Source organism: Erpetoichthys calabaricus, chromosome 4, assembly GCF_900747795.2.
Source record: "Erpetoichthys calabaricus chromosome 4, fErpCal1.3, whole genome shotgun sequence".
In the NCBI taxonomy this organism is placed as follows: Eukaryota; Metazoa; Chordata; class Cladistia; order Polypteriformes; family Polypteridae; genus Erpetoichthys; species Erpetoichthys calabaricus.
In genome coordinates, this window is record NC_041397.2 from 174,679,727 (window position 1) to 174,702,483 (window position 22,757).

The window sequence follows — 22,757 nt, forward strand, 5'->3', positions numbered from 1 at the left end:
AGTTTTCTTTTTTTTATTCAAGTAAAAATGAAAAGAAATGTTAACTGTCAAATCATCATCATTTGTTAGTCTTTCAAATTTATAATTAAATCCCAAGTGGGGTGGTTAGTAGGATATCCATCTGTCTAACAATACAGAAAAACTACTTGAGTCAGGACTGCTTTGGTTCTTCACCACCTGCCTACATTTTTTCCTGGTGTTTCCTGTTTACCCCCATTCGTTTAGCCCACCAATATTCCGTTAGGTTCTGAATTAGCACAGATAGGGCTTCACATTAGTTTAGCCCTCTCAAGTGCTGTGGTCATTTGAGATACCTGTTTCCTGTATGACTTGGCTTGACTATTGCCTGCTTCCTGCTATGGTATCAGTTAATAATGAACAAGTCTTTTGTCGGTCTTTGGTATACAGTTTTAGATTTGTACTATTCTAGGATTTTGACTTTGGATTTTTCTCTCATAGGGATGCATAATATTGTGGCAGACCGCTTTTCACAGGTATGGCAGGAAGGCAGCTGTCTGTGAGCACTTCACAGATTTTATGGTAAATCTAGACTTATCTTTTTGCTATTTTTTAAATATTTTGTATGTGGTGTCATGGGAAAGGGCAAAAAGTTGGTCCATGTATCCATAGCTAGGATGGTCTCTTCATGTTCCGTCCTGCATCCGAATTTCAAATATTGGAGTCCCCATTCCCTGCGGTGGGCTGGCGCCCTGCCCAGGATTTGTTCCTGCCTTGCGCCCTGTGTTGGCTGGGATTGGCTCCAGCAGACTCCCGTGACCCTGTATTAGGATATAGCGGTTTGGAATATGGATGGATGGAAATTGTATTATTGATTCTGTCTTGGTTTTCTTTTTTTCCTATATGTTATTCATGTATCATTGTGTTGTGTGCAATCAGAACAATTGCCTTTTAGTTTTGGGCCTACTGAGTGAATTCAGACCTGTGTAGAAGGCAGTCTAACTTTTGGTTGAATCTGAGACCTTTATCTCCTGTTAGAGATTTTTGAAGTGGCAGGAATCATAACAACAGGCTGTGTAGGGCTAGTTGCTTGAATGGTAGCAGCCTGTACAGCTGTGAAGAGGAGTACATCTTTTGACAAGGATTTCAGCGTTTCAGAAAGATATTAGTTACAGTAAAACAAATTATGGTGGATATTACACAGTGATGGCAACTTCTGATTTAGTAATACCAGTACCATTCTCAGTTTATATTTGTCGTTCTGCAGAAATTTGTAGTGGCCTGTGAAAATGGGGAAGTGAAAAGTGTCACTAGGTCCTTAGGCTATTATTATTTTTAATTCAACTTTATACACTTTTGTGCTTGCAAAGAATTGTATAAATATACATCCCTTTCAGCATACATATATAAAAACTGTGGGAGGTTGCCGGTTTGAATCCCGGAAATGCCAAAAAGGGACTCTGCTCTTTTGGGTCCTTGAGCAAGGCCCTTAACCTGCAATTGCTCTGTCCTGGGTATGACATTAATCTACATCCAGCCCTGCATGTAGGCCCTCCAACCTGCAGGGAAAAACCTTGGGGTTGGAGGCAGAATTGGCACTCCAGCCACCACAAAAAATCTAACACTGGTTCCACTTCATTTGAACTAGTGTAGTGCTGAGGTGTTACCTGTTGCATGGCTGCACTCGGGTCCTAATCTGGGATCCTGAGTTGGTTTGCGCATGCTCCTAACCATACACTCACACATGTATATGATGTGCCATTCAGGAAAAAAGATTGGCTTGCAAATATATATATTGGTCCATATACTGTATATATATATATATATATATATATATATATATATATATATATATATATATATATATATATATATATATATATATGTATGGTGTATATATACTGTATATGTATACAGTATATATATAATATATACAGTATATAAATATCTTCTTGCAATAGAGAGACCCAGATTGTTGTTGCTCCCCAGAATAGAAAGACCAGGTCTCTGAATAGTGTAGTGCGTGAGCCTGTACGCTCATGTGTGGCAGAGGGCCCCTCTCTGCAAGAATCGACCTCAGTTGGGAATAAGGTAGAGCATGGGTTCCCAGATTGCGGAAGCCAGGAGGGGCACAATGGTGCTTTGAGTGTCATCAGTGGGGACACAGCTGAAGACTCTCATCCTCTCCCAGGCAAGTTACAGACAGGACTTGATGGACATGACTTGTCTGGGAGAAGTGAAAGAAGGGCATATTTCTTTAAAAATATTGATTTAAAAATATCATTTAAACCAGGGACTGAGTCTGTAAAGTTATGTGTGGGGTTTGGGGCTCTGCTACTCTACCTAACTGGGTAGCAGAGCCCCAGCTACCTAGCTACCTATAGATCATTCTATATATATATATATATATATATATATATATATATATATATATATATATATATACAATGTACTATATATATAAGGACTTGCCAGCACTTCCGGGTCAGCTGGAGAATTCAAGTTCTTTAATCAGCCCGGAAGTACTTCAGGACTTCTGTCCTCATGACTACCTAGTACTTCTGGGCTGTAGGGAAAGCATGAATCCCCAGGTCCTTCGACAGCTCCCACTGGTGGCACCCACGGCATCCAACAGGGCTGAGAAACGGAACTTTAAGTCACAGGATGCCCTGCGGGAATCTGGGGCACTGTTACACTCCTGGGGAGCTGCTACATAGCATTTTGGAGGAGGCAGTGTCGACAAGTAGTGTCATCCTTCCATTTTAGGGGCATCCCAGCTGGATGGAACTGCCGGCCGTCTCTCACAATACACATACTGTATGTGTATGTGTGTGTGTGTGTGTGCGTACACTCTCACAAACATATTTTATTGTCAATAATTTGAAGAGGAAAGGAAGAATTTTGTCATAGTCAAATAAAATAATTTACAGTCAATATCATTAGATTTGTTCAACTTGTTGATTGACCCTGGGTCTCTGCATATCTCATAAATTATACTCACAATTCCAGCAGTCTACAATATGAAATCTCAAAGAAGAGACTTAACTTAGAAAAAAGTAAACATTGCTTGTGGATTGTTGTCTGAGCAAAAATGAAACTATATTTTTATCAGTGCTGTTTCGTTGATTGATTATACTTAGGATAAAGAAATACAATGTCTGGGGAAAAAGGTAATGAAAAAATTGCACGGCAACTGGGCTCTTCTGAAGCGTAAAATTAATGTCTTTGCTTTTACTTAAATAATCAGTAATTGTCCTGTTAGTGTCTGAGATTAAAGTATTCACTCCCTTAGTAAACTCAATTGGCTTCCCAAACTTTTGACCCCTCCAGTCACAAATGATATAATTTTCCCTATGAAAGACTTACCAAAAAAATCCTGCCAAGTGTTCTTAATGAGGAAAAAAATACAGAATTAGACAGCTTAAGTCTCAGCAAAAAGGAGACATTGCATGGGAATTAAAATCCTATTATTTCCATCTACTGATAAGGAAACTAATAATCTTAAATAATAGCATGACTGCGGACAAAATGGTGAAAAGATGTAATTTAATTTCCCTTTGCCAACCTACAAAATAGTTTTATAGTATGTTTACAAAGAATGCTTTTATGACTGAAATGTTACAAATCTGATTGTTTTTAATATATAAATTGACATAAATATAAATAATACCAATTTAAGTTATTATTGCACTTTATTAAATTATAATGAATTTAGTGTGATAAGACTTCAAATTAAGACTTTAATGTAGCTCTCCCTAAAACAGTTAATTGTATTTATATTTAAATAAGGATTGCAAAAAAGTCACCAAGCTGAAAATTATTTGACGGGGAAGGGTATTTAGTGAAAGAAAAATTATCAGACTGAGATGTTGACGTTAAAAAATAGGTATCTTCTTTCATCTTTGTTTGAACTAGACTAACAATACACAGCATTTTCTGATTTTATAAAAATAATAAACAAAAGTGATATAATGAATAGTGAACAGAAAAGATGAAGTAATTATTTTAACATAAGTTAAAAAAAGATTTACCTAACTAGGCTGAAATTACCGTATTTTTCGCACCATAAGACGCACTTTTTTTCCCCAAAAGAAGGCTGGAAATGTCTGTGAGTCTTACAGAGCGAATATTGCTTCACAGACCATGATGTGTATTACCTGACAAAAGTCGACATCCAGGGGTAGAGGGCAACAAAACTCACTGTTACGTTACAGGCATTCCCTCTGTGCTTGGAGGAATGTTAGACTCATTGACTCGGCATCTAATCCTTGCGTGTGCGTGAGTTGCAAAATGTAAACAAATGTAAACAAAGGCAAGATGGCATCGACAGCTCACTAGGGAGCGAAGCGAGTGCAGAAAACAAAATACTTAGCAGACGATGTTTTGCGCAATATCACTGAGTCGTACTCTGATTTTTCAGAATCTGATTTTGTTGAGAGTGATCAGGAGATCGAACAAGAGAGTGAGGAACTGGCATCAGCTGATCGGGACACCAGCCGATGCCGCCCAAGCTGAGCGCATTCGTGCAGCCATGCACCTATGGCAAGGTTCTGTGTGGGAGGAAAACCTAGACATTGATCCATGGGAGCCAAACTGGCTACTGGACTTCACAAGACAGTATGGCTTGCTGTTGGACTCGACAGATTACCAGCCGCTGGACTACTTCAGGCTGTTCTTTCCTGAAGCTGCCTTTCAGCTACTGTCAGGCGAGACAAACATGTATGCAGAGCAATTTTTTGAATCGAAGGCTGTGCTTGCACCGCATTCTCGTTTTTCAAACTGGAAACCCACAACAAAACACGAGATGAAGAGCTTTGTGGCATTACAAATATAGATGGGACTAGACTGGCAATATAACTTCAGGGAGCATTGGTCCAAACGTGCTTTGTCCCCTGGTGGCTTTGGACAGGTTATGCCACATGATGATAGGTACGTGCTCCTGCAAAGTGATTGTGAGCAACTGAGCTTCATAAATTCTGACACTAGTGATGAGGAGTTCTTGGGGTTTCCATAAAACTAGAAGAGTGCTTGAACCTTAAAGTCTCTCCTTAATTGTTAATGACAGTGATGATGTTTCTTAACACTAGAACTACCAGAGCCTACGAAAAAACTCGTAAATCCGTCCCACCTTAAATCGCGTCTTAAATCCGTTTGCACATCTCCGCCAGAGTCTTTTGTCATCTAAATGTGCTAATAAACACAAGCTACTAGCAGCCAGTTATTCCATCCCCCCACCGACTTAGAATGAACTTCTCCTAGCTCATGCCTTGCCTTGATTTGATTATCTGGGATTGAAGTGGAGTTTTAGAGTGGAAATAATTCTAGCGTTATTTGGAATACACGCATTTCATGTGTGTTCCGTTTCTATAGTAGTCTGTGCAAACACATTTTTAAAACAGAAACGTTTTTCATATTCTAATAGTAAATGACAAAATGTAGGCATAAACTATATAACGTATGAACCTGAAGTCCATATATCAAAGAAACACTTTCACAAAAGGTACAAATAAGAGAACACGTGCGCTTTTATTCAAAAATATAACTGCACAAAAAAAAAAGCCGCGTTAGCATGCCACATTGACAGTGTTACTACAACTGCTGCGGTGGCGTAATGGTATCAGCTCCTGACTGGGAATCAGAGGGTGGTGAGTTCAATCCCGCACGGCTCCACTTCGAGAAGTGAACTGCTCTTATTCTTACAATTTTAGAATAACAACATAAATTTGATTTCAGTCTGTAACAGCCGGTGTAACTTATGATACTGGTAAAGGTTAGCTTTTTTTTTTTTTTTTTAATTCACTTTTCATTCTCACAGTCGCATTCAGAATCAATCCATACAACCCCATCTGACATAAAGACGCGCTATAGGTCTGCAGTGTACCACGATGCATACTACCGCCCCCCCCCCCCCCCCAAAAGGGTTCTGACACACAAACGCTGGCGAAGCTGCCTTCTTCGTATCTCACCGTCACTTGAAATCAGCAGTTCTTAGCATTGCACCACGCAAGCTGTCGTATCAACCACCAACTGTAACTTGCTTTCTTTATTCTTCGGTTATAGTCTTGAATAAAAGTGCACTTTTATTTATGTGAAACCAGCTGTGTCAGATGGGGTTGTATGGATTGATTCTGAATGCGACTGCGAGAATGAAAAGTGAATTAAAAAAAAAAAAAAAAAAAGCTAACCTTTACCAGTATCATAAGTTACACCGGCTGTTACAGACTGAAATCAAATTTATGTTGTTATTCTAAAATTGTAAGAATAAGAGCAGTTCTCTTCTCAAAGTGGAGCCGTACAGGATCGAGCTCGCCACCCTCTGATTCCCAGTCAGGAACTGATACCATTACGCCACCGCAGCAGTGGTAGTAAGAGTGTCAATGTGGCATGCTAACGCGGCTTTTTTTTTTTGTGCAGTTACATTTTTGAATAAAAGCGCACGTGTTCTCTTATTTGTACCTTTTGTGAAAGTGTTTCTTTGATATATGGACTTCAGGCTTCATACGTTATATAGTTTATGCCTACATTTTGTCATTTACTATTAGAATATGAAAAACGTTTCTGTTTTAAAAATGTGTTTGCACAGACTACTATAGAAACGGAACACACATGAAATGTGTGTATTCCAAATAACGCTAGAATTATTTCCACTCTAAAACTCCACTTCAATCCCAGATAATCAAATCAAGGCAAGGCATGAGCTAGGAGAAGTTCATTCTAAGTCAGTGGGGGGATGGAATAGCTGGCTGCTAGTAGCTTTTGTTTATCAGCACATTTAGATGACAAAAGACTCTGGTGGAGATGTGCAAACGGATTTAAGACACGATTTAAGGTGGGACGGATTTACGAGTTTTTTCATAGGCTCTGGCAATTCTAGTGTTAATACCGCTGTTGAATTTACATGGTTGAAATATTATTCTGCTATATTTTATTAAACATATTAGTACACCATTTGGTTCAGAATATTTTTTTTCTTTTTTTCCTCCACTAAACCTAGGTGTGTCTAATGGTCAGGTGCGTCTTATGGAGCAAAAAATGCGGTAAACTGGCAGACATGGAGCAAAATTCTTTCATATGCTCCATTTAACTCAAACATGCTATTTTTCATGATATCGATTTAGTCCAACCATGGCATTATCAGAAATGTAGGAATGAGATTTAATAGTCTTTTAAACAATCTCCGTAAGTTGAAGGGTGATCAAAAAGTTTTATGTCTGACCTAATAAGAGTAACAGCAGTAAAACCAAACAAATTATACTTTTCAATCAAATGCCTGAGAACACTAACACAGTTCATTTTATGTTTCCTTTGTCAGCAAATAAAAGGTTTTGTGCAGCCACTCTTCTGTAGCAGACTTGATGTCTTCCTCATTGGTATAGTGTATTCCATGGAGGTAGTAACTCAAAGTGGGTAATGAGCATTATCAAGTTTGTAGTGGTATCCTTTATAGTCCACAGTTTCTCAAAGAAGCCTTTGCAATCCGTGTTAAGGATCTGCTGTGTAAGCAGGGGTATTGTTGTGAAGCACTAAAGTGATGGCCAACAGCTTTCCTTGTCACTTTTTCCTGACTGACTGCCACAAATATCAAAATAAAACTGTGTAATATTGATATAATTTTGAGGCATGCAATCAATATTGACAACATTCTTAGCATTACAAACAATTATGTATGTGATCTTGTAAGCACTGTCTTGGACCCATGAGTTTCTTTCTTGTTGGAGAATCACCATGCATCCAATGCTTTGACTTTTGTTTAAACCTTGGGTAACAGTGGTGTATTCACGTTTAATCCCTGATTGTAAAACACTTCTTAAATTTCACCCAGTCTGAAATCAGAAGTTCGAAATTGTCCTTTGCTACATTATATATAGTTATTTTTCATTTAACATTCTAAGGACCCAACATAAACAAACTTTGCTCATATTTACCTGTTAATAAAGAATGAATTCAGCTCTTCCATAACTAATCCCTAACATCTGTTATTTTGCGATCCATTACTTGTCAGGTCTCAAACACAACTTTCTCCATAGTGACAATATTTTCTTTTATCACTATATACTGAAGACCAACCAGAATAAGTCAACTGCAAGGGATATCCTGCCACAAAGGAAAACATCCTTTGTCTATGGCATGAATGGTTACTGATAAACATTCCTTAAGGTGATTTATATCTAGTATAAGAAACTCAATGATAGCACAATACTTTATTTTGTTTGACATCATTGTTGACACAGTTCTGAAACCAGAAAAATACACTAGAAACCCCAAATGCTAGGGAGCACTGGTCCAGCTTAGCCTTGTGGCTCCATCTTTCTCTTAGAAAACTTTCTGGATGTCTTTCTGGCTATGGATTCCATAAATGTTAACATTCTAAGTGCCTATGAAAGTCTATCTTTTTTCTCTTCCATTTGGATCTACTATAACTCTGTTTATTGCATATTCTGTTTGAAAACTCAGTATAGTCTATCCTAATACATAAGACTCATCTGTGGTATTTATCAAATTGTTTTACATTCAATCAGTCCATTTAAAATCTTTTAGGGTCTTCCTTGTGATTATTTCTCTGTTATTTATAAGAATGTTAAAATGTTCTTGTTTTGCATTTTGTCTTGCTGTTACACTGAGTTAAAAAGTAAACTTTTTTAAACATTTAGTGATCTTGTGCTATGTGAAATACATAACAGAAACATGACTGCTTGACATACAGAAATAATCTCTTAATGATATACAGCAGGGCGGCACAGTGGCGCAGTGGGTAGCGCTGCTGCCTTGCTGTTGGGAGACCTGGGGACCTGGGTTCGCTTCCCGGGGCATCCCTGCGTGGAGTTTGCATGTTCTCCCCGTGTCTGCGTGGGTTTCCTCCAGGTGCTCCGGTTTCCTCCCACAGTCCAAAGACATGCAGGTTAGGTGGATTGGTGATTCTAAATTGGCCCTAGTGTGTGCTTGGTGTGTTTGTGTGTGTCCTGTGGTGGGTTGGCACCCTGCCCGGGATTGGCTTGTGCCCTGTGTTGGCTGGGATTGGCTCCCGTGACCCTGTGTTCGGATTCAGCGGGTTGGAAAATGGATGGATGATATACAGCATGGTTAATATAGGGTCCTAGATCAAAATAAATATCTGATTTTTTAATTAGTATGGAGCCCATGCATGAAGTAGCAGGTCCGAAGAAGCATCCCATAAAAACCTTTTTTGGATCACTTTTTTGAAAAGGCATTTCAAGGATGTAATGGGAATATAGTGACAATTGGCATAATTCATCATATTTTGTACCATTGAAGTATATACTCTTTTTTTTGTTCTTTATTTCACCTTATACATTTTCTTGCATTAGGAATTTGGTAGTTTTCGCATACCCCTTGGGGTCAGAGCACAGGGTCAGCCATTGTACAGCGCCCCTGGAGCAATTACAGGTTAAGGGCCTTGCTCAATGGCCCAGCAGAGCAGGATCTTTTTTTTTGGCAGTGACAGGGATTCGAACCAGCAACCTTCGGGATACCAGCGCAGATCCTTAGCCTCAGAGCCACCACTCCACCCTATAATATATACCCTATAATATATACTATATAATATACTTTCTGAACAATTTACTACATCTCAAAAGCAATAGCATTTCTTCAAAAGTTACACAGATATAATCCCAGAGTTAGATTTTACCATCTAAATGGATTACACCGTCTGTCAGTTCAAACAGACTTTAAAATCACCCCAATTATTTTAATGAAAACCTTCTTTCGGTACCTGTGTCAAACTGTTTCAATATTTGCCAAAGGCTAAATCCCCTGGAAATTAATTATCAACTACATCCTTAAAATATATCTGCATAACTCTTTTAAGATTTAAATCGAGAAATATGTAAGCAACACTAAATCTAATGCTCTTTTAATACATTAAAAGTATCAATTTCTAATCTATAATAAAGTAGTAGAGTGTTGTGCATAAGTATTTTTTAAGGTTAGAACAATTTGAGTGGAAACTCTAAACTAGTGGTTCTCAAGTTCAGCCCTGGGGGGTCCCCTGTGGCTGCAGGTTTTTATTCCAACCGTTTTCTCAATCAATCTGTCATTTTTGTTTTTAATTGATCTTGTTCTTTAATTAGCTGACCCATTTTTTCTTTTATTTTCCATTTAGAAAAGAGGAGTAGTGTCAGATTTACACATATAGGAAAGACATAATTGTTTTTTTCTGTATCTTTAAATCACTACTTTGTTTTATTTTAATTCACTTTTTCTGTGGAGTTTGTTTTCTTAATTGTACTTGTATACAGACAATTAATATTGATCAGAGCAAACACCAGCACAAATGACTCTGAAAGGACCAGCTACCTTATCATTAGCCACTTGTATGTTTTCACACACGTGCAAATAGGGTACAGCTAAAGGGCTTGAGTAGTGATAATACCATAACAGACCAGAGGGTGCAGAGTGTGCTGACTGTCTTTCTCAGTTCCTTGCAGACCGTTCCCTGGAAATACCACAAGGTTCTGGCGCCTTTGATGATGTCACTTTTGGTTCTGGCGCCTTTGATGATGTCACTTCTGTTTCCGGTGCATTTGATGATGTCACTTCCGTTTGTGATGATGTCACTACCGGTTCCGGCCCTGATGACGTCACTTCCTCTCTGGGCCTTTAAAGCCGCCATCTTACCTCCAGTCTGGCAGTTCTGTTTTGGACTCAGTCTTGGAAACATCTCTGTTCAATTATTTTCAAACTTTTGGAGCCAGGATACAATATAAGGGTGGCTGCCCCAAACCTTTATAATGTCTGGAGTGTATTCCTTGTCACAATGCTTTTTAGTAAATAAATGCCTAAATAGGCAGAACATTAAAAAATAAAAGGAAAATCAATGAATTCTTACACATCTAAAACATATAAATTCCTGCTTTATTCAGTAAAAATAGCACAACCAGTTTCTAATTTCTGGATGGATGCATAAACAAGCAAATTGGAAATTAAGGGCTTGCTTAATTGAGGTAGGAGTTCAATTAAGAGAAGAAATTTTTTGAAACAAAAAACTGCAGCCACACTGAGCTCTCAGGACTGAACATGAGAACAACTGATTGAACATCATCCAATCAACATAAACATAGATCTCACATGTTACATACTATGAAGTGGATTAGATATACATTATGCATAAGCATACACCTTTAATAGTCTGAGTTTGCATCTGTCTAATGTGAAGTAGAACATCTGTGGTCTTTCCACTGAGTAGAATTTTGCAATAATTTATAGTTATTTGCTTAAATTAAATGGTAAGTCTAAGAGTCCTGATAGATAGAATTTTATTTGCCCCCAGAAGCCTTTGACAGAAGCTCTAAATAAATAGATAAATATAAATACACACACTATAGTCTGAACAAAACACTGTAATGACTAAAAAGGAAGATTTAAAAAGCAAGAAAACTTTAACTTGGCAGATACAGTCACAGTGAGGTATTATGCAGGACTTTTGCAGCTGGTATAAAGAAGCCCAATTAATGTTTCTTGACACACTTCAGCTAAATGATTAGTTAGCTGAAAAGTTCTCAGTGTTAGTGTGTCATGGAGAGGATATGCATCATTGTTCATAATGGCACTCAGTTTTGTTTTATTTCTCTCCTTTGCTACTAACTCCAGGGGGTCCAGAGTGTATCCCATAACTAATTTAATTAGCCTGTTGATTCAGTTGGCCTTTCTTGAAATGATGTTACCAACCCAGTACATCGCAGGATACAAAACTGCACTGGCCATCAAATATATGCAGTATGTCACTACCCACATTAAAGAGACGTGGCCTCCTAAGAAAAAACAGCCTGCGCTACCCTTTCTTATATAACTCCTCTGCATTATGAGAGCAATCCAACTTGTCATTGATGTAGGAGTGTACAACCTCTACTTCTATAAGCAGTTCCTTAGGTTTACGGATGTTAAATTGCAGACAATTCTCTTTTCAACAAGAAACAAAGTTCTCCAGCTGACTCTTATACTCTGTCTCATTCCCCCAATTTCAATACACCTCATATGTGCAGAAAATTACAGAGAGTGACATGACCTGGGGCCTCATGTATAAACGGTGCATACTCACAAAAATGTTACATAAGAATGTTTCCACGTTCAAATCGTGATGTATAAAACCTGATGTAAAGCCATGCACATTTCCACGGTAGCTCATAAACTGTTGTACGCAAGTTCTCCGCTCGGTTTTGCAGACTGGCGGCACCCAGTGTCAAAGCAGTGCTACTGTTACTATGTGGTTACCCTTTCTTTTTTAGATCCACATCCCTGACGCGGCTTTATAAATACACTGAAATTAACCACATATTGTTTATTAGTTTAATGCATCTGATTGTAATTAACCTGTAACAATATAATGGTCCACAGAATGGTCAAACTATTCCAAATACCATAACTGTTTTAGCGTTGTTACTCTCACTGCACTTTCTTCTTCTTCTTTCAGCTGCTCCCATTAGGGGTTGCCACAGTGTATCATATTTTTCCATATTACTCTCACTGCACCACTCGGAGTATTTATATCACTGTATCTGAGTGTGAATCACAGCTGTACAGCAGCTGATTGGAAAGAGAATTAGCGGTATACAGCATCAAGCACATGCTGCCTCGGCCATGCTGTCTATTGAACTGCTCTCATACGCTTCAGAGCCTTTCCTGTACTGAGCTCACAGTTCAGAAACAGTTTCATCCCAAGAACTCTAAACGCACTCAATCAGTCCATCAAGTGCTCCTTGTAGAACTGTTTGTAATTATAAGTACAATTACCTCACTGTAAACTTGCGATGCAGTTATAATATTGCACATCCTGCGCCATTTTATAAAGCGCGTATTTACATATGATGACGATAGAATTTTTAAGATGAAATGCAGCAAAATATGTTTATATTATACAGATAAAACTTTAACTTCATTTAAATAATCTATATTGTTAATAATTAAACATGTGAGGACACGGTGCCGCAGCGCTAGCGAGCCGCTGGCACTCCATTCACAAATTGTTCCTGCCTCGCGCTGTATTCTTGCTGGTGCTGACGTGACACTGGAAGGATAGATGGATAGAATAATTTAACATGTACTACAAAGATGTTTCAATGTTCCTTAAAAGTTTTGAAGAATCGGCGTTCTAAGCTTATAAATGGCTTAACATCTATTACAGAGCTGATTGTGTGGTGATTGGGTATTTGGAGAAAGAAAAGTAAGGACAGGAATTGGAGGTTAGTACATTTGAAAGAGACAGTACTGCTACAATAAAGTATTTCGTCGAAGGTCGTGCATGGCGCAGCAAGCATGTTGCGTGAGACATGAACAATCACTGCGCCATCATGTTCCCATGTTTAATAACACACTTTAACTTCTATCATCATGAAAATTATATCATGTATACATCTCAGTATTTTAATTATTCAGAGAGCTGTAATATCACGAATGTAATGGATTCTGTGTCCTGTCAGAGGAAGAGAAAGCCCGGAAGCACATAGTGATTCACAAACATAGATCACATAGAAGATCAAATACAAAACAAAGCTTTTAACGTGCTACTTTAGTTACGATGGGATTGAGAAACTAGTAAATTAAACGATTTTAAGATGACGTTTATGATGTTCTACTTTAATGACAAAATAAACTATGTGATTAAAGTGGAAATTTAGACATTAAAGTTGATATTTCATGCTTTTTCCCCATTGTGTGCCTTTTTTTTTTCTCTGTACCCTAATAAGCTTTCATATGACACTCAGACGGTGGGCTACGACTCGCCTTTTCACGCCAACTTTGATATCTGACAACTTCTTTTTTATTTTGGGCACTGTGCGACTTTGTGAACTTGAGCTTTCCAGTTTCTCCAACACGCTATGTCACTCAATCAACTTCCTTTTGTTGTTTATACCACTGTTTAAACCAACAAATAGTATGTTTTTCCTTGCCTCCACTTGGTTTTCACTGAAATTCTTCTATTTTCCCTCTTGCTTTTGCCATTGCCTTTTCACAGAAGGCTGAGCTTAAGGGCTATTTATATTGATTTGCATATTCAAAGAGGTGTAATTCTTTGAGGAGTTGGGGCAGGACAGAAGGCGCGTGCACGTGCGTTACTTTTCACGCTGACCGGGATTTATGGAACGGAAGAACGTGGAAGTTGGCGTTCGCACAGATTTATGCATCTGGATTTTTTTGTGCGTAAGCACATTTCTGACTTTGTGCTTACGTCATGTTATAGTGCAAATTCTACGCATGGCATTATGCATGAGGCCCCTGGTGTTTACATCTGATAGTTTTCCTTGTCATAATCTTGTATATAAATAAAATACTTTAACTAAGACATTAAGAATTTATTACATGTAAGGTGAAATAAAAACCAAAGGCTCTCTCCTCCCTTATTGTTCTAAAGAATGTTCTAAAGTAGACATATGAATGAAAGGGTTGTCTAGCCTGTTGTATGGCAGTTACTTCAAGAGTAGTTGTTTTATTGCATAAACTGAGATCACAAATTGAGTGGGAGAACAAGGATGGAAGTAGTTCACCTGTGTACAGTAGATGCACTGCTTAGGGGTACAAGTGGTTGCTGAGTTAATCTCCTAGAAAAGGGTAATACCAATGTGGAATAACTCCACTCTAAGGTGTAATGATTGTGACTTTGTACCCGGTGGTGGAAAAACCTTAGTTTTGGGTGATTTTAAATATACTCTAAAATCTACTTCTTAATAGTACTGCATCCCTTAATTGGATTAAATGGTTCTGAAAAAGTTATGCTATTTTAAGGTCTACATATTTCTACATATAGAACATCAAGCTGTGAAGCTTGTGTAGGGAATGCATGTGGCTCCAAGCTCACCACGGCATGGAGTACCTTAACCTCCACCTTCACATATATGATGTTTCTGCAACCTATTCTATAGTCATAGTGAGTTTAAATGACTTATTAATATTTTTTCATCTATCAGCAAATTAAACTTGAAGTGCTCTAGTGAAGCAGCGTTGAAGAAAAATTTTAGGGGAACTTAGCTTTCATCTTAAAGAAATATCTTAAAGGGTTAATAAATGTCAGAAGCCTTTGCAGGCATATCAGGAAATCAGATAAAGGTCAAGTGAACAACAAAATGTACTGAAAGATGACTAAGAGATGACTAAGAAATCAGCAGATGTCCTGTAAAACAACCAGAATGAACTGTTGCTATATGCACAGAAATTTTAAGGGTGGTGGCGCAACTCAAAGGTATAAAAAGTACCAGAATATAATATAATAGACTTTTATTTTATATAAGTCACTTGGGTGTAAACCAACAAACCAACCAGTGTAAACGTATGCATTGACTGACACTGTATGTAAATTCAATTGTTTATAAAATGAACCTCTAATCTTTGTTTCTCTCATCATTCTGACCATGCTGTAACAGACTGCTTTTGAATAATGCTCCCTCTAAGGCATTCTGCTGAGGAGTAATTAAAAGATACCGTGAACAGCTTTTCTCCTGCCTCATAACTGATTTGTCCTGTTAGAGGATGTTTCTTTAATAAGATGTTAAATTTCTACCACAGTAGTTCTTGAGTGAAAAGGTATAAATCAGACCACTAACTTTACATATTTTATCAGGTTGTCCAGTTGGCAAACAGTTGCCAATGGCATGTGAAGTGCAATCTAAAATCAAAATACCTAAAGGCATTAGTAATTTAAAACATAAACCCATGACTGGAAAACACCTACAAGTGTCCTTAGGAGAAACTAGGATCTGCTATGGTGTTGTAGGTCAAAAATAGGTTACTACTTGAATGTTTCTGAGTGAATGTGTCTTCTGATGACCTGGCACCTTGTGGATGATTGGTTACAGATTTATATTCAGTGTTGCTTCCTTGTTTCTTAGCTAGCTGCCAATTAACAAAAATGTGCAGATAACATAAGAATCACCACATAAAATTTGAATCTGAATGTTTACATAATGAATATTCTATATATTCATAAACAAAAATAAAAAGTTCAGAAGTGACATGTGGTTTGCTGCTCTGATAATGCCTGAATATTAATATTTCTAAATGAAGGAGGCATACAAACCAAACTGATACAGGAAAAAAGCATAAAAAATAAGCATTTTCTAGAATGAAAGAGAATTACATCATTTCTACATAGTGCAAATGAAAAAGAAAATAACATGGCAGATAATTCATGTATTTGTTGATTGTTTATTTTCAAGCATATCCTTCATTAAAAGGAAAAATAAGAATAGAATGTAGCTGCAAACAGCAATAATGAAGTACAAGGAACAGTGAAACATTGCTATCAGATTCGTCAGTCAGTCAGTGTCCAACCCATTATATCCTAACACAGGGGTCTGCTGAAGCCAATCCCAGTCAGCACAGGGCACAAGGCAGGAACACCAGCCCACCTCAGGACACACACCCACACACTAGGGACAATTCAGGATTGCCAATGCACCTAACCTGCACATCTTTGGACTTTGGGAGGAAACCAGAGCACCCAGAGGAAACCCACGCAGACATGGGGAGAACATGCAAATTCCACCCAGGGAGGACACAGGAAGCGAACCCAGGTCTCCTTACTGCAAGGAAGCAGAGCTACCACTGCGCCACTGTGCATGCCTTATTAGATTTGTGATCAATGGATATCAAGAGTATAACTGTCTGTATATACATATATTTATAGGTGTAAATCTTCATTTAATACTACAACACAGCTAACTGCGAATGATAAAGACCTGATTTTCTTTACATAATTCTTTACTTCAACATTTTGACTTAGAATTTTTAAATTATATAAATTATTTTAGAACATAATTTCATGGCATTTAGAAACAGTATTAATATGCTCAAAAATGATTATTCAGGCTTGCTGTTAGTTAAAACAAAAGATGTACATATACTGTGTATTTCTAACAGAACAGAAATAAATTAAAGTAGGAACAATGTACTGTAAATGGACTTCATGTCATTAAACAACATAACCACACACAAATACTCAAACTGAAAATGAATGTGTTTATACCCTTTATGCTTTACCCATTATGTTCCTAATACAAACAACATCACTTTATTGAATGTCATAATAACCACGTCTGCTTATGTTTAAACAAAGCAAATGCATTTCATTGGCACAGGACCACCAATCACGTGTATACAGTAAATCAATATGTCAAAAAGCAATATTACCTGGTGCAACATTCAATTTATGTTATGTGGAAATGGGAAAGTGATGGTTTGGGCAGAATGCTATTTTTAGTTATATTTTCCAGAAATTTTTCAATATTTATTGAGTTTTTCTTTGCCAAAAATTCCTTATCAGCATAAAGATAACATTTTTGTTAAGCAGATGTTGTAAAATGCCTTGGGGATATCAGATTTATACAGTGCCAGGGAATATTATAGACTGTACATTACAGTAAATTCTTTTTAAGAGCCAAAGGATTATGTGTGTTTATGCAGAAACCTTTGGCCTAGTATGCCTTCTTTAATTTGGCAAGTCTGATACACATGTTATGTTATAGTACAATTACTGTACACAATCTAAGGTTAAATGCTGTTATTGGGAAGCTGCCTATCAAAAGGTAGCTGATTTGCCAACTTCATTAAAATGTGGAAATAAAACTCCCAAAAATAAAAGAGTATGTTTTGGATTAAGTTTTTTGTTTAACAAGCTGAGGAAAAAAACATTAAAAAAAACACAATCCAATCAATGGAAAATAACATAGCAAAGATGTTCTGGGATGTCTTCACTGAATTTTTAAATCATTGTGTAGGGCAAAGTATGCATTTTAGTTGTGTTCAATTAACATGCAGAAATCTGAGATAATGAAAGTTATTATAAATAAGTATAATTAAATAAACCTGGTCAATTAATGTAAGTTACATAATGTTAACACAATTTCTTACACTGCAATTTGAGTAACTATTATGTTTAGTGTTACATTAACTATGGTAAGTTAAGCTTAAGCTACTTAATTCATTTAGATGGAATTTTTCTCAAGTAATTGGATTAAGTTTTTCCAACAAATAATTTTTCTGAGTGTCTCTCAAAGACAGAAAGTCAGTTGCTGCCCATTCATCAGTTTAACAAAAGATTAATGTCAAAAAACCACAGACTGCATAGGCATTAAACATTTTAAAAAAATATCAAACATGACAGTAAGTCATCTAGTTTGGTCAGGATTATATGTTTACTTAACAAAGTTTTAATAGCTTAAATATGCTTTACCTTCTGGCTATATAATTCACGGGAATGATTAGATTTAAAAACTAAGTGCAATCCACACCAATAGTTTTGAGCACCAATATGCAAGTAAGATATGCTGCAGTTTTTCTGGCAGATGATAGACTTATTTTTTCTTTTATCTGTGTTTTATCTACAGAATGCTCTTTACGGAACTTAGTAACAAAGATATTTTAGATATCTTTTAACAGACTATTGGGTTTGAGTTAAATGGACAAAATAACTCTTAATTTTTAATTCTCTTGTATCTACCTTTAGTATGCATTAATATATGCCTAATAGATATAATAATCTATTTTAATATGGAAATAATTTAGTTTGTTAAAAATTTCAGTAATCTTAGTTGCAGCTTGTTGTTGCTGCTATAAGCATTTTTTTTAATTACAAAACAAAGTTAGCACTATTAATAATTTCTGAGATTGCAAAGAGACAGTGAGAGCTGGAGCAAGCTATCAATTAACACGGATTGACATCAAATTAAAAAATTTATTGGAGCAAAAGATTGTAGCCTGTGCAGTCCTGAAGGACTAAGATTTCAACACAAATGTGTTAATCATTTAGGAAATTAAGTGAATGTCAAATTCTAATTATGGGCTGTAGAATACTGCCAGCCTATGTGAAAAAATACATATTTCTAAATATCTTATTAGAAAAAAAAGAAAAGAAAAACTGAACTACTGAAAATATCTTCAGGTATAGAATATTTTTCAAATAATGTACATCACTGTTATGTTAGGATACTGAAATATACTTTTTGCTTTTAATGTAGTGTCTCGGTATATTTCTAAGCACATTTTATCACAACTTACATGGGGTGGCACATTGGCGCATTGGTTAGCACTGATACCTAATAGATCCAGTGTCCTCGGTTTAAACCTTGCATCTTTACATTTTCCATATTTCCCTTGATGTATTGTAGTTTTCTCCAGTATCCCAAACATATGTATGGTAGGAGCACTGATAACTTTAATTTAAATCCCAAACACATATATGGTAGGAGCATTGATAACATTAAATTAACCCCAGTGAGTGGTGTTCATGTGTGTGTGTGTATCTGAGCCAAGGTTGTTTTGCCTTTCACCCTATGCTGCTGGGATACTTTCCAGTACCTCATGACTCTAAAATGTATTAAATGAGTGTGATCATGTACAGTACCTACTAAAGAAATGTAGAGATGAACTTTTACATCTGCTGTTTACTTAATTATTTTTATGTCATAATTATCAATTTGATTCTTGATAATGATGATGACTACTCCAAAATAGTGATATGTACAAGTCCCCACACCTTTTAAATTGTGTTACAGGCAATCAACCAATAGGACACTTAAAATGATTCTAGCCTTCTAGCCTCAATGTGGAACTGAAAAGTTTAGAGTGCACATGTATACACATAAGCAAACATATGCCTGGAACACATTGCATGGTCCAAGAGCTGGTACAAGCAACCCAAAAACAGTCTAGCAGAGCCAGGCAGAAAGAAAATTTCACATACTCCAAAAAAAAAAAAAGATATGTTTAGACAAGAAATTGTATTGAACATGCCATGGAAAACTGGCAAAATTTGGTTATGATGATTAAGTTCAGTTTGCTATAAACAGTTCATGAATATTACTAAATAAACAAGCAAATAATGAAATTTGTGGGAGGGATTTAGAAAGTATAAAGTGCTCACACAGTGGCTATACAGGGAATTGAGCCCAATGAGGGAAAGTGCTAGTATTCTTTTAAAAAGTACTGGAAGGAAAAATATAGTTTTAAAATTGGTATATTTTAGATATTCTTTCATATATATATGATATATATGATATATATTACAGTCCACAGTACTCAGTATTCAGTGTGTGAAATGCACAAATCTGAAACAAAACTAAACTTAGATAATTTTGTAGAAAATTAAACAAGATTTCTTACTTACCTGTTTAAGCTTTTTTAAGTCTTCATCAAGCTCAAGATTGTCTAGAATTACAGCAACAAATAAGCTCAGCAAGATCTGTTGGAATAGAAAAATTAACAATTTAACTAGTATTTTAGTATAAGACTTTAATGTATACACTCTGAAAAGTTATATACACAAACGTATATACACTCTGAAATGTGTTAATCAGAATTTCATACTGTAAGTTTGAATTTATTATAAAAGCACCATATTAAAATAAAGCAAGTCAGTTTCTTCTTGCTCATAGAGAAATTTGGACAAATTATATGCTATACTAAAATAATGCAGTCTTACTTATTAAAATTTAATTTGCATTTACTTAAGTGAAATACCTAAATAAAGGCAGAAAGTGGAAAATAGCATTTGACATTTGACTGTCTTTGCATTTCTAAGACAACAAACATGTGAGATACATTGCAGAAAAAGAAAATATTGTTAATAAAGCCAGAACCAATCAGCATTGATGTCAGTAGCAGGAAGTCTACAAAGCCTTTAGGGGTAAGTCAAAGTGAAATGAAATGCAAAAACCCAAAAACAATATCATAAAACGTTAACATAAGTTTGGATTTATGGCAGAAGGTCTTTTTTTATAATTGAGGATGTTTTACATTAATTTTCCTCAATACAAATGTACTAACATTAACTAAGACAATATGAATTATGTGCATTGAATAAGTACAAGTAAATTTTACATCTATTTAATTCAAAAAATACTGTGTACATGTTAACTTCCTTCTCCTAGACTATTTGGCAGAACAAGTTAATATTAAAATTGTTAGGCTGCACATTTGTTAGATAGTAAAACAATTTGTACATGTTAACTTCTATTTACTAAACTATTCAGCTGTACAATAAATTAGTACCATTTTTAGATGTAGATTTTTATTGTTAATGTCTATTTATTTAAATCTTTACTGTTCCTTATTGGAAGCATCTAATTTCAACACTTTAGGGAAGTCTGTGAGGAGTTAAGTTCTAATTACTGATGAGGATATTACAATATGGTGGTCATTGCTCTCTACTTAAACACTTTTTTAAGCCTGAATGTTTTACCTATGTTGTTAGTATTTGAGTTAAGGAATATGTGCATTATTTGCTTAAATGACCTAATGATAGTTACTGGTGTGAGGACGGCCGGCAGCTCATCCCGGCTGACACATCCAGGACGCTAGATTGTGTCTTACCTGCAGCCTAGAGGTGCCCCGGATACCCATAGGGTATCATGGAAGATGAAGTTTGGCTTCACAACCCTGCTGGGTACCCTGGGCGCCACCGTGTGACGCTGCAGGGAGACAAGGTGATTTTTTGTTTCCCATATAGCCTGGAAGTACTCCCAAGTCCCGGGGACAGAGGAACAGAAGTACTTCTTGGCTGAAGAAAAATGTAATTCTCCATCTAATCTAGAAGTGCTGACAAGTCACATGAACAGAAAAGGAGAAGCACTTCCGGGTCAAGGACTATATAAAGGATTATGGGAGACCCAGCAAGGGAGCCTGAGTTGGGAGGGAGTGTGAAGGAGCTGCTGGGAGGAGAGGAGAATTATTGTGTTTGTATTTATTATAGTAATTACTTGTCTATGGTGGTGGAGGTGCTTTGGGGCACTTTGAAGAAGAAAATAAAAATACTTCTGGGTGCTTTTAAACCAGTGTCTGCATCTGTTAGTTGGGTTTCACGGGGCAACAGCGCCCTCAAGCGTCTGCATATTGACACTGGGAATGCTGTAATTGGCACTAAATGCCATGCTAAAAATATACAATAAATATTCTTGTATTTTGAATGACAAACTAAGACTTACACAACTTATTTTACATAACATTGGCTTATACCCAGTAGTAGTGAGTAGAGAATTCTACCACACTGAAGTTGTTGAGAAAGTAAAGAGATAAGTAAGAAAACGTTAGATTTAAATACTGAAGTGACCAACAGTCTGTAGTCTAGCCGCATTGCACATTGTTTTCAGACACACAACTGATGGCATTTGATGCTTCTGTAACCATTTTTTGCATACAAAATCAGGATTCAAAGTTTGACATCTGACGTAAGCCCAAGACAGATGAACTTTATCAAAAATCTGAGGAATGCCTACTACATTACTGTGATAGATATGACTAAGCAATACTGGCATCGTGTGGCCTGGTTGCTCTGCATGTGGAATTTGCATGCTCTCCTCATATCTGCCTGGGTTTCCCCCCCAACACTCCTATGTAGATATGGGTGTTACCCCAAAATTCCCATGTTATGGGAAAACCCAGTTTATGTGAACAAAGAGCAGATATTTCCGTGAAAGAAACAGAGATTAGAATGTTTCTTGCAAAGAAGCTTTCTGTATACCATGTAACAATCCACAGAGTACTGAGTCTGCCCAAATCAGTGATAGTTCTGATATTCTTGACTGAATATTCTTGACCCAGTGGGACATGCTTGTAGAAGCTCCTGGGGTGGCCACCCTGGCAGCATTCTTGCAACTAGTTCAAACCACATCAACCAGCTCCTGTCATTCCGGAGGAGCACAGACTTTACTCTGAGGCTCTTCTGAATTCTGAACTTCTCATCCTATCACAGAGTGTCACTCTAGCAGACCTGCAAAGAATCCTCATTTTTACTGCTTGTGCTGAAAACTCATACTTCTGGTCACTCCCCATGGCTTATGATCATAGGTGAGGAC

At 36.7% G+C, this 22,757-nt stretch overlaps 1 protein-coding gene across 1 annotated transcript in view; it reads right to left on the reverse strand.

Moving 5' to 3' along the window:
• The window catches only part of nalcn (sodium leak channel, non-selective), an 898,297-nt gene that overhangs the window by 312,650 nt on the left and 562,890 nt on the right, over window positions 1-22,757 (reverse strand). The window contains exon 16 of the mRNA XM_051926631.1: window positions 20,072-20,146. Coding sequence (XP_051782591.1) covers window positions 20,072-20,146 — 75 coding nt within the window. The remainder of the gene's footprint in view (window positions 1-20,071; window positions 20,147-22,757) is intronic.